The following is a 16,801-nucleotide window of genomic DNA, read 5'->3' as shown; positions in this document are numbered from 1 at the left end:
ATGACGATGTAGAGTACCTCCTTAACACTGTACAGAAAATATGGTTGTCGATGAACAGGACCGCCTAAACATTTTGAATGGCTTTGTTGTAAATCTTTACCCCCAAACTTCTTTTATTTTGCACATTTAAATGGAATTTGGTGAAGGAATGTTTATACACAGAAATAAAGGGATTCCAATGTTTTGTTGTTGGATATATGATTTACTTCCCAAGTGAGACAATTTTTTTGATATTTTCACAAGTACAAAACATGAGAGGATTTTTTTTTAGTCCTGTCTCATGAGAGAAATAAATTTTATAGCCAATAACAAAACATGGAATTTTCTCTTAATTACATTTTCTCTTTAGCTGTCTCTCTTTTAATGATAGTAGCACCTTAAGAGAGATGCTCAGATTGTTGTGAAAATTTAAAAAAAAAAATGGATGTACTGCAGTATTTCTCTGTTGAAATTAAGTCATATTCTGCCAACTTATAGTTTATCAGAAAAAAATTGTTTGGTCAGTGCAAACCTCTGAGGCAGAAAAATTTCCATAGAATGACTAAAGATTTTGACAGAAAAGCAAACATAGGCATTGTGACTTGACACTTAGTAAATAGCAATAACTATAATGTACGTGCTTTGATGTGTTATGACATTTATTTATCGTTTGATACACTGAAATGATTTGAAAAACCACCAGAAAACATTCAATATCAAGCAATACAAAAGTGAGGGGTTAAAATATTTCAACGTAAGTTTTATCAACAACAAAAGGCCTTAGATAGACTACATTGCTAGTCAGATCCTTGTAATCACAGACATAAACAAGACACCTGATTAAAAATCACAATCAATACTGGAGTAATTAAATACAATTCTATAACAAACATGAAATAAGCACTCGTTCAATAAATGGGACATTCACATTAATGGGGTGCAGTAAGTGATACTGATAAATCTGATATTCATAAACATTACATAGGTTTATAATTTACAAGTAGTCTATACATTGTTCTACTTGACAATGTTCCCATACTTATAAAAGAAATATCAAATGCATTTAGAATACTTGAAAATTTTCACTCATATATTCACCAACTCTTATGGTCTACAGATCTGCTAACATTTCTATATATACAAGCTTTATCTATCTGCACATCTGGCCTGCAGTTGCACAAGCCCTATAAATGGATTGAATATTGCTTTTGGAATACAAGATTAAATATAGAATTCTCTCTTTAAATAATTAGGATTTACAATCAATAATCTGCTTTTTTTTTCATCTGCAGAAAAAAATCTGATAGAAATGCTGACAAAGATACAATATCTTAACTTTTTGTCAAAAATTTCTTTAAAAATATATTGTAATCATCAAACATTTTAAACACTGATATCAACTGAATCATTTATTTAGATCAATGTAATCTTTCAAATTGATTAATAAGAAATTAACTCACAATTTGAAGTTTCCTTACACGAAAAATAATCCTTGCCAAAGAACCATCTTCAGCCAAACTATCTGTCTTAATCCTGACTAGAAATTATGGTCCGGGGAATTGATTTTGATGAAAAAACAAAAAATATCACAAGTTTCACAACTGCATGGTGTCTCTATAGAACGGATCGGTGGTGGATCAATGAATCCTGTTGGTGATTAATCCTTGAGTATCCTCGAGTAGTCGCTCCACCCTCACTCTCTATATAGAAGAATGATCTCATAAAAACAGGTAATACAGACAAAATGTGCAGTCATATAATATACGCTGCTATACCTGAGTGATATAGATCATTAGTTCTGCAAAAATTTTGCAAGGACAACTCAAAATTTTATATTTAATCTAATCAAGCTGTTTCTTTAAGTGACATAAATTATTATGCAAACACTAATAAATCTTAAAGCATTAAAAGCAAGAATCATTATCCCAAAAATTCAAGGTGAGATTTTTATATCCTTTAAAGAAATTACCTCCAGTTTATCTAAACGATCCCGCCTGTCGTCCTTATCGGGGTATGATGGTACTAAGGCCTGAAGCCTCACTGCCTTCAGAGCTGTAGGCTGGCATGCAATCAAATGGCTTATTTCTTGTGCCTGAAACCATTTACATGAATAACAATGTCAGGATCATATCTTTAAAAACTCAAATGTACATCATATAAGATATGCAATGTTATGTAGGTCCAGCTAGTGGAACTCTTTCATGCATTGCATCAACTGAATTCTTTGTTTAACATTGTGTATATATGTATATCTTCTCTATGTTGTTTTGTGCAATATGAGAATAAATTGAATTGAACCTTTAATGATAATTGAGAGGCACAATCTTCGGTAAGCTAAGTTTACAAACTTTTCTGTTCTGTCTGCAAAATTGGTATTGATTTTTAAGGTCATTTACCCCCTCCTCCTGATATCAAAATCTCTTCAGCAAATTTGTTGGGAGTTTTTGGTCAATATCCCATAGGAGCGAGATATCTAATTGAAACTTATATATATAGTCCACAAAGCAGGAAAAAATATCAATTAACATTGATTTAACTCTTTTATATTTGATGCACATAGAATGAAATCTATTTGGTCAAATTTGCAACAGTGATCTTGATTTTTAAAACCATATAGGCCTTAGTCACAAAGACTCTTACATATGTATAAGTTTTATTGCCAGAAGGTCTATTTGAAATATCATCAGGAAACCATTTCATACAAAATGTAACCTTGACCTCTGGCCCTAAAAAACAAATGGGATCATCCTTAAATTGTCTAAGGCATCATTTTGAAACTGGTTTTTTTTTTTACTAACATTCTGCTTAATAAAATAAACACTGCCATATTTAGAGGGTAGCATTGTAAATTACAACCCCATTTGATAACCATTGCCAAACTCAGCTGCAACCTTGATTGACAATAAGTTTTCACTTGCAGCCTTTTCCAGTGTTATCCTAAACTGCATGCCTTACCTATATAATACCCTGCCTTTGCTGAAGAATTGGGACGGAACTCCAAACCCTGTCCAGCAAGAATTTCTGGAACTGCACGATTCTATTTGTTTCACCTTCAGTGTTTCTTTCATTTTGTGAGTTGCATGTAACAATACTCACCCGATTTGCTTGATATCTTAATCTCATGATCCTTAATCTATTTCTCGCCTCCGCTGCTCTACAATATGCAGGAAAACCATTAGGTAAAATCTACAGAAACTCGGAGAGTATCTTAGTCTTCATTTGTATCATATTAGATAACTTACTTCAGTTGACCTATAAGTTTTGCATGCTTATCTCTCTCATCAACTTCCTCTTCTGGCAAATCTTCATTGATCCTAAAGTGAAAACAAAGACAAACCAATATTTGTATATTTATTTAAAAAAGAGAAAATAATTCTGTTATATATATGACCCCCCCCCCCCTGTAGTGCCAAAATTGAAAGGGTTACACACATGAATTATTTAATTGATAGCAGTGCTAAAACAATTAAAAATATTGAGCCAACAAATCTTCTTATGTCCAGAGTGGATTGAACTTTGACTATGTGACCTAAAAATCAATAGGGGTCATCTACTCTTTAGGATGTACTAGTGTACCACGTTTAGTGTCAATCAAGCAAATGATTCTTAAAATATAGGAGACAATATATTACTATGTCCACTTTGACCTTTGGCTATGTGGACCAAAAATTAATAGGGTCATCTCCTCCTTATGATGTACCAGTGTACCAAGTTTGATGTCTGTCAAGCAAAGGGTTCTCAAGATATTGAACAGACAGTATTTTCCTGTCCAGTTTGACCCTTGACCTTTAAGCATGTGACCTCAAAAGTCATCTACTCCCTACAATGTACCAGCATACCAAATTTGATGTATGTTAAGGAGAGGGTTCTCAAGATATTGAGCAGACAGTATCTTCCTATGTTCAATGGATTGACCCTTGACCTGAAAATCAATAGGGGTCCTCTTCTGCTCATAACCATCCCACATATGAAGTATCAATACGATCAAGTGAATAATTCTCAAGATATTGAGTGGACAACATGTGGTCTAACGACATACCAAGATACCGACCGACAGATGCAAAGCAATATGCCCCTCTTCTCTGAAGTTCAGAAGCCAGTTTATTTAACTTTTTTGTTAATAATCAATAGCTTCATGTTTACACTCTTGGGATGCGGTGTCATCGGTATTTTATACTAGATCAGAGAACAGATAACCCCAAATTTAAGTGTTGCATAATCTTTTAAACTTGTACATTTTTGCAGTAATTAGTACATTTGTAATTTGATTAGCTGGTTACCTCATGATCAATCGTTTTTTCTCCAGAAGCCTCTTCTTTGTGGCTCCCATAGCCTCAGAGACTTCTTTAGGAGGATCTTCATACTGTAAACAGCAAAACAATTGATGATGAAAATTTAATTCATATATTTAAAATATCAAACAAAAGGTCCATGGGCCTTATCGGTCACAATAGTATTAGATAAAGTATTACTAGTCCCAAGAGCTATGAAATCTAGAATAAATTTCCTGTTCAGCATGTCTAAGTTAAATTCTAAATTTATTACACAGCAGTATAAAACAAGATGTGTTCTTAAACCTCAAATGCCCTTGAAAGTGCCTATACTGGTGAAAAACTTTACATAATATAATATATATGTATTACATTAACACGATAGAGTCTAAACCATTTTGGTACATCCTTTCCTGCTTTTCCTAAATATGCAGTTAGTTTTTATACTGTAACAGCAAACATAAAGAAGTCTTTCAAATGATAAAAACAATAATCACTATATATAATTTTGGCCACACCCAAAACCCATACCCCCTGAGATCATGAAATTTACAATTTTGGTAAAGGGCTACCTGCTCATCTTAAATATCCATTTAGTTTCAATTTAGTATCAATAACATTAATGAAGATCTGTATTGTTTTACACATATCATATACTAAGTTTGGCCCCACCCTGGAGATCATTAAATTTACAATTTTGGTAAAGACCTTCCTGTTCTACATCACTATGCATTTAGTTTTTCTTACACACATGCAGTTGTACCAAGAAGAAGATTTTTGAAACTTGATAAATTTTTGGCAGATTTTGTCCCACCCCTAATGCCCCTGAGGGTGCAGGAGTCTGTCAAATTCACAATTTATGTCCCTCTTGTACAAAAGATGCTTCATACCAAATTTGAAAACAATTGGAATGGCAGGCATTTTCACCTGTCAGTTCCAAGGGCTGGTCTATGACACCAAATGTAACAGGAAGGGAGAAAATGCAGTGGACCAGACTGGGATTTGAACCCGGCTGGGTCCCCTGAATCTTTAGTCAGGTGATCTACCAACTGAGCTATCTGGTCACCAGCAATCGAGACCGACAGACCGCTACATTTGTAAAGAATATGTACCTTTAAAAAATATAGAGGGCTAAAGTCACAGGATTTTGAATTTGAATCTGAGCAAACTGGCATATATAGTATATCGTGAATACTATATATACCAGTTTGCTCAGACTGTGTCAAAACCCTGTGGTTAAAGTGAATAATTAATGCATGAGATAAATCTGATTTAAATTAGTTACCGCCAAGTATCTACTTCTTTGTTGTGGAGCCATTTTCTTCAAGTCATGCTGTTCCACTTTCTTCTTGTTCCTTGGTTTGAATTTCCCTCCATCATCATCCAAGGGAGGTAAGCTCTAAACAAGAAGACATAAATTATACATCACAATATACATTATGTACAGTGTATACAGTTGAACTTCTAACACCAATATCTTGAATGTTATGGATATGTTGAAGTAATTCAGAAGTCCCAACCACTTATTCTTTAAGTATTTTACTCTCAATATCTTGAATTCTCAGATATGTTGAAGTTTTTCCAAAATCCCATTGAGTTCGCGATAATGAGATTTGACTGTACAAAATAAAAATATCAGAGAGCCCATTGAGTATACTCGACTAGTCAAGTAGTTTCTTGAATTCTTCAGGAGTATATATGTGACCATTTTGTGTTGGTGAGTAGGTTCTTTCTGGTTGTATATATTTAACATGAATATCAATGCATCCACTTTTTTAATACTAAGAAAAATGTGTAAAAGCCACTGCCTGGGCAATCATATTCACTTCAATAAATGCTTTATACGAAATCCCACGTCGTTGGAATTACATACGTGAATAGTCCATTCATTCTTATAAATCTATTGGAAGTGACCGGGGAGGGGTTGCTACATTTACTAATACATATAAAATCATGGCATACTAACAATACTACTCTGTTTTTGTTATAGTATACACCGTTTGAAAATTACGCTATTCAATATTGCCATAATAACAAAGTTCTTTTAAGTTGTAAACTAAATAATTACATATGAATATTCATAAATACATGCATGTATCTCTATTCAGTTATTTCAAGTTAACTTTTCAAATGAAAAATATCAACCGGCATGATAGTATGTCCCCTTCCTTCCTTTGTCCTTTGTTGGTGTTCTCTTCAAGAGTCTCTAATCAATTGTTTTTCTATCTAGTTTTCATTTTGTTGCCGCCATATTGTATACAGTTGTCTAGCAACTTTCGCGACACCTAACGGATAAAACTGAAATTAAAATGCTGCATCTCTAAAACGCTTATTTAAAGGAAAAGAAATAATTATAAGTGAAGAAGTATTTTGACATTGACTGGGTCTTTTACAGGTGTCCAGATTTTCTACTTGTTTTTATTTTCATGTGTAATATTTATTTATTCTATTATTTTATGCAGGTCTATCAATTTTCTAATTGAATATAATATTACTACGCAAGTGTTCATCTACGATCATATGCGAAATCATGTCTTCGGCAATATCATATGCTAGACATCCTTGTTTTGTATTGTCAGAGGAATTCTCATTTTGATAAATAATTGACAAAGTATGCAATGCCAACAGGTCCAGCACAATCTCTTGATTTAGCTACATAGCTTTATCTAAGCTATCTAGATTTATAAAGCTATTTGAAATAGCTTGATTAAGCTAGTTTACTAGATATAATCCGAGATTCCTCGGACTCTTACCCCCGCTTTTATATTGTGACATGTGCGGGGGAGAGTAAGAGCGGACTCCATATTGAAAAGGGGGCAATTCAGCAACACCAGCTAGTGTTGCTGCTTTACCTACCCCTTGCAACTTTATTTCGCGGATCTACCAAGATGCGAGAATTCAGTTATCGGAAGGTTATTCTACAAATAGATCATGATTAATACGATGCTATCGCCATTTAAACAATGACATTTTGTATGTTTATGTGCTGATGTCATGTGCCAAGAAATTGAATAGTGAGACGGCGACCTAATTCAAGTGATGCTTCATTTGTCGGTGTTATAGGGCCGGATTAGATTTATACTTTGAACTAACCACAACACTATTCGAATTAGAGTTCATAACAATTCTACATCGTTTTAAGATTTTTCATAAAAGAGAATTTCTTTTGTGCAGTTAACTGTCCACTACCCTGTGTGCGTTGAATCATAGTAAAATGATGACTTTACAATGTAAGTATGATGACTTTACAATGTGTAGCCTGATTGCCAATCCATTATTCTGTTTAATCTCGTTGACTTTTATTCTATTCTGAAAATTGGATAACTGTTGCTCAACAACTTAATAATCTTAAACATTTGACAATTGTGAATCAAAATTCTTCCTAAGGGACGTTTAAGAAATTTTTTTCCCCACTCATGCCGGTAAGTGAGAAAGTTTACCAGTTTACTTTCGAAAGGTCGGTGGTCTCTTCCCAGGTACATTGTATCTGGGTTCTCTCTTCCACCAATAAAAACTGGGCGCCACCAGATAACTGAAGGATTGTTGAGTGTGGCGAAAAACATCAATCAATCCATCAATACAATGTGTTGTATGGACTTCAAGGATGAAATATGTTCACTCAGTGAAATTCGACTTCTATGCTTTTAGAAATCAATTTGATAAAAGATTTGGGCTATATATTACTGTTATCTGCAATGTGTTGCATATACGTTTTGTGGTACTAAAATCCTGAGTATATTACGATACCAAAATATACATCAGGTTCGTATTCTCTTTAATAGATTAAACTGACAAGAAAAATTTTCTACGAATATCAAAGAAATTGCATAAAATATAGAGAGATTTATGAACAATATCGTATGCTTCTTGCGGCTTATTCTGTTATACCATTTCTCTCTTAATGCATTTGTTTCTCTTTCATATGTACATGTCTATATCAACATTTTAACAAAACATGTGCCCTAATTATTATAAATATTATTTACGAAATTTAAATATTACCATCATGCTATTATAGCATCTAACATCAAGACGTTGCAGGCAACGCTCCACAGTAAAATTAACAATTTTCTTGTCGAGTATTGCAAATAACAGGAGTATATAGGGCGACGATTCTTATTTCCTCGGTTAGGAATCAATATAAAATGTACATAAAGGGGAAGTTTCCCCAGGAAGAGGGTTTTCTTGGGAGGTACCATATCAGAGAAAATGGGGCTTGGTTTCTTTTGGGGGGGGGGGGGGGGGGGGAACAAGCTAAATAAATTTATTAGACGGAATAAATCCCTTCTCTGGGATTTTAGTACCCCAAAACGTATACGCAACGCGTTGCAAATAACAGTATATAGCCAAGATCTGAAAAAGCTAAATCAAACTATTTCAAATAGCTTTATAAAGCTATATAGCTAAATCAAGAGATTGTGCTCGATCTGGCCAAGGAGTATTCAACAAATACACGTAACTGCTTGTGCTACAGACCTTACACCACGTTAACATGATCGTAAGGATATTACAGCGATAGAACACATGTCAAATATACATTAGACCCAGTAACCTATTTCTTAATTAACTCTTACCAATAGCCACAACTGTGGGATGGTGTATGATTTCACAACAGCTGGTAGAGTAATTCACCTTTCTTGATTATTTGAGCTTTGAGAGGCTGAAAAATGTTAGTTAGATCTCTATATAGAATGATCGAGATGTCTGGTGTCACGTGTACGAAATGAAGGAAAATATTATTACCTTTCATAAAAGTACATGTAACATTAACATGTGCTATATTGGATCAACTTCAAACAAAATTCCCACAAGTTTGGCTTGAGTTTCATCGTTTGAATGGGTTTGCAGTTGCCATCATGCAGTCTCCATTGAAACTGCCGATGATTTGAATTGTTATTTTATTTTGCAAAATTTGTTTTATGACATTTTTCTTGGGAATATGATAGGCTGATATATATATATTCAATATTTGTATTCACCTGAGGATGGATGTTAAAATCCAGAAAACGCTAGTGATTTGAATATATTTTGGAACTGCATATTTTCCTGCTTTTTTATTTATATATATATATATATATATATATATATATATATATATATATACATCTCTCTGGATTTGTATTTCTTTTTTTTTTAATTTCTAATTGTAGCACAGAACTGTGACTGCTAAATAATTCAAAGTTATTCTTACCAGACACTTTACTGCATAGATTTTAATGTTTAATAGACTGAAGTGATTTTCACCAATTAAATCTATCTACATGTACAGGTATCTTACAGGTTTTTGATTTGAGGTGGATCTGTTTGTGATATTTACATGTGTAATTATGTTCTATTTTACCAAAAATTAAATGCAAATCTTTTTTCATTCAATGGGTAACACATTGTGAATCATATACATTTTGTATCCCTCTACTTGTAGCTTTGGCAATTTACAATTCAATTCAATTTATTCTCATATTGCACAAAACATAGAGAAGATATATACACACAATGATAAACAAAGAAAGTACTTGAATGCATGAATATATGAGTTAACAAAACCTGCTGAAAATTGACAATTATGATTGATTCAGAAAGGGTTTGTAGATTCACTATATTAGAATGCATAAATTGATTTAGACCCACTTTTGGCTACTATATATATGTTTAACTTGGTTACATTGATAGTAATGTCTGATGTATTTGAATATATTACAAGTTGTTATATTTTTGGTAAATTGTGTCCTTTTCAGGAGATCAGAATGGTCTCAGTTCTCTGGAATGTTATCAAGAAGATTTTTGGCATCCTGCTGACAATACTCTCACCACTCAAACGGTTACTATGCAGAAGGAAGAGACGAACATCAGACACCATTTTACCCTTGTCAAACCATTACTCAATTCCAGGAGACTTCAGTCAGATGGCTACAAATGGTGAAGTGAGTCTTCTCTACTAATTATATATTGAACAAAATAGTTTGACGCAAGAAAGTTTTCAGATTCTTGTCTACATAACTATCCCCTCGCAATGAATTGCAAGAGGGGCTATACCAGTAATGACAGGACCATTTGTGTTTGGGTGAGTGTGTTTGTGAGAGTGTGCATAAAGCTGAGCTTGTAGACACTCAACAGGCCACATTTTTCATGCAATTGATTTTAGAATTCATTCGTAGCTTTGTTATCAAGAGAGGAAGAACCCTATTGATTTTGGGATCCCAAGGTCGAGCTTATAACAAGACTTCATAGAAAAACTTGACACTTTACAGGCCACTTTTGCTCGAATGATATTATACTTCATATGCAGCTTTGATATCAAGAGAAAAAAAACTATTGATTTTGGTCAAATGGTCAAGGTCATCAAATGGTCAAGGTCACTACAGGTCTTCATAGGAAAAGCTTGTTGACACTCATTGTGAGGGGATATGCCCCACCTTGCGGAGCTCTTGTTTACATAAAATTCCAAAGTGCACTAATTGACTATTGCATTATTCAATATGTTGATGTAAGAAAACTGCCACAAATTTTGGTTGTGTCAATAAAAGTATGTTCACAGTAATTTCTGTAAATTTGATCATTTGATTTGACTAGGGATGAAGTAATTTTTTGATTAGAAATTTCGTGTTGTTTGTGTAAGTAGATACATCAGTAACCATGGTTTATGAAGTCCGTTATTTCTGTGTAGGAGGAGTTTCAGGCCTGGGATGAATGGGAGACGGAGTCAAAGAAAGCAGCAACCAATGGACAGCTGGGTAATCCCCGCCCAAAGAACTCGCAGACAGAGGAGGAGGAAGAGGAGATCGATTTCTTCTTAGACATGACTCCGAAAATAAGAAGGCAGAAAAAGGTATTTTTCTTATAATTTGATACTCTTATTTATCTATTTATTGACTGATTTCTAACTTCAAAGTAATAATTTCTTATCCCCTCGCAAAAGAATTATGGAAGGATATAACATTTAAGGTAAATCCATACTTGCTTTATCATCTAATAAAAGTTTAAAATGTGTATTTATTACAATTTATTAGAGTTAAAACTAATAAATTATCAAATAAATATATAGATCATCACACTTTTTAAGATGCTAGACATACATGAACAGAATCATATATCACCGTCAGAAAATTGCAATTTTCCTTCAACTGCCTCAGCATCATTAAAATTTCACAAACACTGGTTAAAATGATATAATAGTATTCATAAGAATTTCATGAAACTTTCTATACAAAACTATTCAAAATTTCTGTAGAAAACAAGGAAAATCTATCGCATAATGAACTTGATAAAGGATTCGATGAAAACAGAGTTATTGTCCTTGGATTCAATATTTTGAAACATATTATTTATATATAATTTAGACTTTTGAAATATTGTATGTTTAACAAGATTTTTTTTTTTACAATAACCATGATTGGAAAAGACTCCAACAAAATTTATGGTAACATCATGCATAAATCTAGATAAATCATTGATTTTGTAAAATCTTATGACGTCACAGGAGGGTGGAATTACTTTAACTCATTTGTTCTGTTTTGTGTTGGTTGGTTTGGCCTTGTGTAATAAAAGATTTAAGCCACATCTCTTATAATTCAGTATTTATCAAAGTTACCAGAACCTCCTATTAACTTATTATGGCCTTAGTTCATATCAGTTTTCAAGGTCATATTTGGAAAATTAATTTTAGGTCTTTTCAAAGAGCCCAGTTTTATTGCACTTGCAAGAAGGGTACCATGCATAAAGAGTTTGGTTCTTAATGACTTTTAAAGTTACTTTAAAAGGTTAAGTTCATCAAAGGTAAAATTTAAAAAAAAATTCTGAGCAAGATTTTAGATATATTTTTAGTTTTAGTTGTGGAGGATAGAGAAACAATGTTAATCTGCTTCATATTGTGCCCTCACACTTCTAATGTTTATCATTGTACATGTACATTGCAAATGAGGAAAAATACTCTCAAGTTTAAACCTTTTTTCTCCCTGGCCTTTTGTGTATTCGGTGACATCAAATATAAAAAATCAAGGTAACTTGAATGAAAAATCTTAATTTTCTTGTGTACTTATGTACTTGTAGAGATGCTGTACATGTATTACGATAGGCCATGTTGCAAGGGAATGCCATTAGATCTGATACCATTATTGTTCTCTTTCGTAGGTTTACGTCGGAGGAAATTCAAATACCTCTCAGCTGGGTGCAAACAAATTTGCTTTTTTGGGAGATGCTCCCTTGAATCAGGTAGCTATGTATAAATTGACTTGTATGATTTCTTTAAAATGCTTGATATTTTAAGATGAAATGTCACTATACGAAAGTGCATGGATTATGTAATATGGATAGGAAGATTTTAAATCCATGTGATCATTCCTCACCATAATTTGCAAACACATTCTTTTGTTCAAGGTTTGTTTTGACAAGATGTATGTGATTCTTGTATCAAACCTTTTTTTTTTTAAATAATAAAAAGAGATTGAGAAAGGTGATGTTAAAGGCAAAAAAAATAATAAAAACCTCAACAAAAACCGACCTTAGTTTTTCAGGCACTTCTACATTTAAACTAAAGCTACCGTATTGATCAATTTTTATACACCCATCTTTAGACGGGGAGTATTATGGTACAGCGATGTCTGTACGTCTGTTCGTCCCTCCGTTCAGGGTTTTCTCTTTATAATTTCATTTCCCTTTCACATATCGTGCTGAAACTTGCTGTGTAGCTTCGTTGTGGTTCACTCTAGATCATACTGCAATGTTGATCCATTTCGACCTTTTTTCCAGGAGTTTTGCCCCTTTATTTGGAAATAATTATTATATGGAGGGTACATAATTTGTCCACCCTACTCCTCCCACAGTTTTCAAGTGAGAGCCTTCTTATTTTGTGGAGTGTTTGTATGCGTATTGAAGATATGAATGTGGAATGGATTTTGATTTTCTACAATTTTTGAGAAAATTACAGGTTGTTGAACTTAGTCGATTTGGAAATTAATATTTTATGGAGGGTACATAATTTGTCTGCCCAACTCCTCCCACAGTTTTCAAGTGAGGACCATCTTATTTTGTGGAGTGTTTGTATGGGTATTGAAGATGTGCATCTGGGGAAGGATTTTGATTTTCTTCCATTTTTGAAAAAAGTACAGGTTGTTGAACTTGGTCCATTTTCAGGAAATCTCGATTTTTAAGCTAAGACCCTTTGTTCATATGAAAGTTTGTCATAGCCTCATGATGGCTGATACTACATGAAGCAAAGTTATACAAATTATAGCTCAAGAAAAACACCCTATGTAAGCATTTCACGGGTGTATTATGTACTGTTTGTGGTACTCTTGTTATTTATCATATTGAGAAGGGGAGTAATGCAATTTTCTGCAAGTATTTTATGAAATCAAAAGTTCAATTTCGATAAAATAATAATCTTTCATAAATGAATGTTTTTAAAATATTGTTTACACTTCATAGTGAGCAATTTAAAATACCAGTAAGTACAAAAATAAAATTAAAAAAATTCAGTTCGTTATCATATTTAAGATGTGTACATGAAAAAAAAAACCTACAATAATCTCAAACAGAAGTTTGAAGTCACATTTCTCAATAATGGAAAGGAAAGTGACTTAAGTGAGTGCAATAACATTTTAGCATAATTTCCTCGTGTGAAAGACAAAACTTTGTCATTAAGGGTGCAGAACTTGGTTCCTGGGAAGACACAGAGAATGCATGGGGAGAAGAGTCTCTGGAAGATTTATCATGGCAAGCTGAAGCAGCCATTAAACAAAGCAGGAAGTCAGAACAGCAGAGACGGTTACAGGAGCATGCTCGGAGGAAAATGGAGAAAGAACAGGCTCGCAGCAAAAAAGACAGTATGTTCACTGCCGTCAAATTAACGTCATGATTCACCGTGTCTGGAGTATCAAACCATTGTGTCAAATTTTACCATGTGCAATGTTTATCTGAGAAAGAACAGGGGTGTGTAAGCGTGATAAATGATATTCCAAACCATGGATGCCAGCCGTTATTGTCTTGTTCAATTAAAAACATGTATAGAGAAATCTTATTAATCTGACATGCTGGATGTGGGGGTGGATTGCAATGTATAGGACATTGAAAAAAAAGGGGGAGTGATGAAAGGTCAGGGTTCACAGTAAAACAAAATACACAAATGTCAGATTAGACTGGTTTGACAGGTCTAGGATTCATGAAGTTACATGTATACTGCAAGCCTTGGGCCACATAGTTACTGTAATTCATTCAGATTAAAAATTATGCTGAAAGGTTTAGGACTAAATGTATATATGTATGATCTTCTGTTCTCTAAGATTTATCTTGACGCTGCATTAAATTGATGATACACTAAACCTTGATAATGTAGTAAGGCACGACTTGTTTTAAGTTTTGGTAAAGAAATAAGGGTTTATTTTCAACACTGTATTATTTTCATATCTAGACTAATTTTCATGGTTAAAATAGGTAAGAAATGAACAGTAACTCTAAAAGTTGGTACCAAAAACTGACATGTGGCATCCAGAAACCTCCAGATGCTAAATTAGGGGCATTTAGATTTATGCGTAGATTTGCAGTGAGATTGTAATGACGCCAATGCCTAGTATAGATTAATAGTAAATATATTTGGATTTAAACAAAAGAAAACGATATCACTACTGTTTCAAAATTATGGTGCAGAACACAAAATTCAGGCCACTGTTGTGCTGCATTTAACTTATGCCCAGATATTTATAACAAACTTGTAATGCCAAACATGGAATAAATTTTAAAGACTGTCTTATTGTTTATTGGAGTTCAGTCTATTTTAAAAACTGTCTTATAAATGTTTATTGGAGTTCAGTCTATTTTCAAGTCCCACCAATTTTGAAGACTGTGCTTTTTCACTGCAAAAAAAAAAAAAATGGTGGCCCATTTTCAAGTCCACTTCATTTAATATCAAAACCAACTTCTTTGCAAATTTTTTCTTTGCAAATTTTTAGGGTTTAAGGTATTTGAGCTTCTTTTTTTTTTAACTACATGTATATAAATGTTTAAAGGTACATGTACTGTGTATGTATTATGCAAATGGGTATTATTGAAAGACCCAACTCGTTATAGAATTTGATTACATGTATATATACATCTTTTCTGGGTTACATCAGAACATATTAATCCAGCTGATCTTCATCATGTTATTTGCTATTAAGTGGAATATATAAAAGATCTGACATAATTTCTGGCTCGCCAGCACAAATATATCATGCCTCATCATGACATTGCCCTAAGATAGCAAGATTCAAAATTTCCATTATATGTACGTGTAGTGTTGTTCATTTCCTTCGATTTGTTTTTGGAAAATTTTCAATCTTGGCTGTGTCCTTTGTGTAAAGAGATACAGTATGTCATGTAATGTCCAAGTTTGTATTCAGTTTGACTTCTGTCCGAGTAAAATTGTAAATTTATCTCCAAGCTTATTGTCCCCTGACAACTGACAAGGTTTTGAAAAATGAAATTACACTAAGGTTGAATTTGGGTTTATGTATTTTATTTATGTATTAAAATTCTTCTTATAAAGTCTAGTCAGTGAAGAATGAATCCTTCTGTAAAATAACATCATATTAAAAAAAACTGGTTATAAGATAACATCATAAAAAACTGGGTTATATTACCTTTTTCATTGTTTTTCTCTGTATTTTCCACAACTACACATCAACACCGATTAGTTCCCTTTTTCCATAATACACTTATTAGTATTTCCTGTCAATCATGACCAAAGATGTGGTACAAAGTATAAGAAATTATAAGTATAAGTAGTACATAAACACTCTAGTACATGCAATGACATTGTCACTAGCCACGGTTACAGAGTCTGGTAGTACCTACCCTACCTCAAATGACGTAGTGTAAACGGAGACAATAGGCGTGGCCTGCGACGATGATGCAATGCTGATAACTATATCAAGGGAGTTAACTCTTTGCACTTCTTGTTACTGCTCTGTGTTGTTGGTGATGGGACAGAAATACACTGCTTATAGATTATATATATCCTTATTGTTTAAGAACAGGATCATGTTATTAAGGTGATGTTTTCACATACACCATAGGGCATTTCACTGAATCACTTTCAACAACACAATAAATTGTTTTTTGCCAGACTAGAAAATTTTGTTCAAGATTAAAGTGACTGAATATTATCAGATCTAAATGGCCTCATGTTACAGCGACTTCTGTCTGCATTAACTTCATTGTACTGGATGTTATTCTTGATGTACTAAATAAATTTTTATGTTATTGACATAGACTAATTGTGTTGTTTTGTGGATTTCATGGACAGTTCATGTGTAAACATGGTGTAGTGGTCAGATGGGTTCGATCGACGGTGGGCAGATAGTTCAATTGCATGGTAGAGCACCTGACTGAAGATTCAGGAAGCCAGAGTTCAAATCCTGGTGTTATATAGTGAGACTTCCCCAGGAAGACTGGCTATTATAGCGAGACTGCCCCCTGGAAGTCTGGCTACATTTATTTATAGTGAGACTTTCTCCAAACTATCAATAGCGAGACTTTCCCCCTTCATGCTTGGTCTGGATTCTATTTTTTAAATTTCC

At 33.4% G+C, this 16,801-nt stretch overlaps 2 protein-coding genes across 6 annotated transcripts; one reads left to right on the top strand and one right to left on the bottom strand.

Annotated features, from left to right (window-relative positions):
- Positions 1-620: 620 nt before the first annotated feature.
- Positions 621-6,544, bottom strand: LOC125647936 (protein LKAAEAR1-like). The gene is made up of 7 exons (XM_048874806.2): positions 6,396-6,544; positions 5,536-5,649; positions 4,260-4,342; positions 3,222-3,293; positions 3,076-3,133; positions 1,949-2,071; positions 621-1,679 (listed from the first exon to the last, which is right to left on the bottom strand). The coding sequence occupies exons 1-7, from the start codon at positions 6,399-6,401 to the stop codon at positions 1,617-1,619; spliced, it is 519 nt and encodes a 172-aa protein (XP_048730763.1). The 5' UTR covers positions 6,402-6,544; the 3' UTR covers positions 621-1,616.
- A 42-nt stretch (positions 6,545-6,586) lies between these two features.
- Positions 6,587-16,494, top strand: LOC125646973 (receptor-binding cancer antigen expressed on SiSo cells-like). 5 transcript variants are annotated; one of them, XM_048873655.2, is made up of 5 exons: positions 6,587-6,645; positions 9,986-10,171; positions 10,915-11,076; positions 12,378-12,458; positions 13,891-16,494. In XM_048873655.2, exons 2-5 carry the CDS (start codon positions 9,995-9,997, stop codon positions 14,101-14,103), a joined length of 633 nt encoding a protein of 210 aa, XP_048729612.2. In that variant the 5' UTR covers positions 6,587-6,645; positions 9,986-9,994; the 3' UTR covers positions 14,104-16,494. The 5 variants fall into 5 exon arrangements, with proteins under 5 accessions (XP_048729612.2, XP_048729610.2, XP_048729613.2 ...); XM_048873653.2 differs by lacking the exon at positions 6,587-6,645 and adding an exon at positions 6,774-8,748; XM_048873656.2 differs by lacking the exon at positions 6,587-6,645 and adding an exon at positions 6,788-6,861.
- Positions 16,495-16,801: the final 307 nt, after the last annotated feature.

Source organism: Ostrea edulis, chromosome 6 (assembly GCF_947568905.1).
Source record: "Ostrea edulis chromosome 6, xbOstEdul1.1, whole genome shotgun sequence".
Taxonomy (NCBI): domain Eukaryota; kingdom Metazoa; phylum Mollusca; class Bivalvia; order Ostreida; family Ostreidae; genus Ostrea; species Ostrea edulis.
The sequence above is the reverse complement of the archived record's forward strand: the minus strand, read 5'-3'. Positions and strand labels throughout refer to the sequence as shown.

Bases quoted from the DNA above. Each gene is read 5' to 3' on its own strand.
- LOC125647936 (XM_048874806.2), bottom strand. The intron at 4,343-5,535 runs GTAACTAATTTA...TGCTGTTTACAG, and splicing joins AAAGAAGTAGATACTTGGCG to TATGAAGATCCTCCTAAAGA. The intron at 1,680-1,948 runs GTAATTTCTTTA...TCTTCTATATAG, and splicing joins ATCGTTTAGATAAACTGGAG to AGAGTGAGGGTGGAGCGACT.
- LOC125646973 (XM_048873652.2), top strand. From the start codon at position 7,139: ATGCGAGAATTCAGTTATCGGAAG. The intron at 7,163-9,985 runs GTTATTCTACAA...TGTCCTTTTCAG, and splicing joins GAGAATTCAGTTATCGGAAG to GAGATCAGAATGGTCTCAGT. The intron at 11,077-12,377 runs GTATTTTTCTTA...TCTCTTTCGTAG, and splicing joins AAATAAGAAGGCAGAAAAAG to GTTTACGTCGGAGGAAATTC.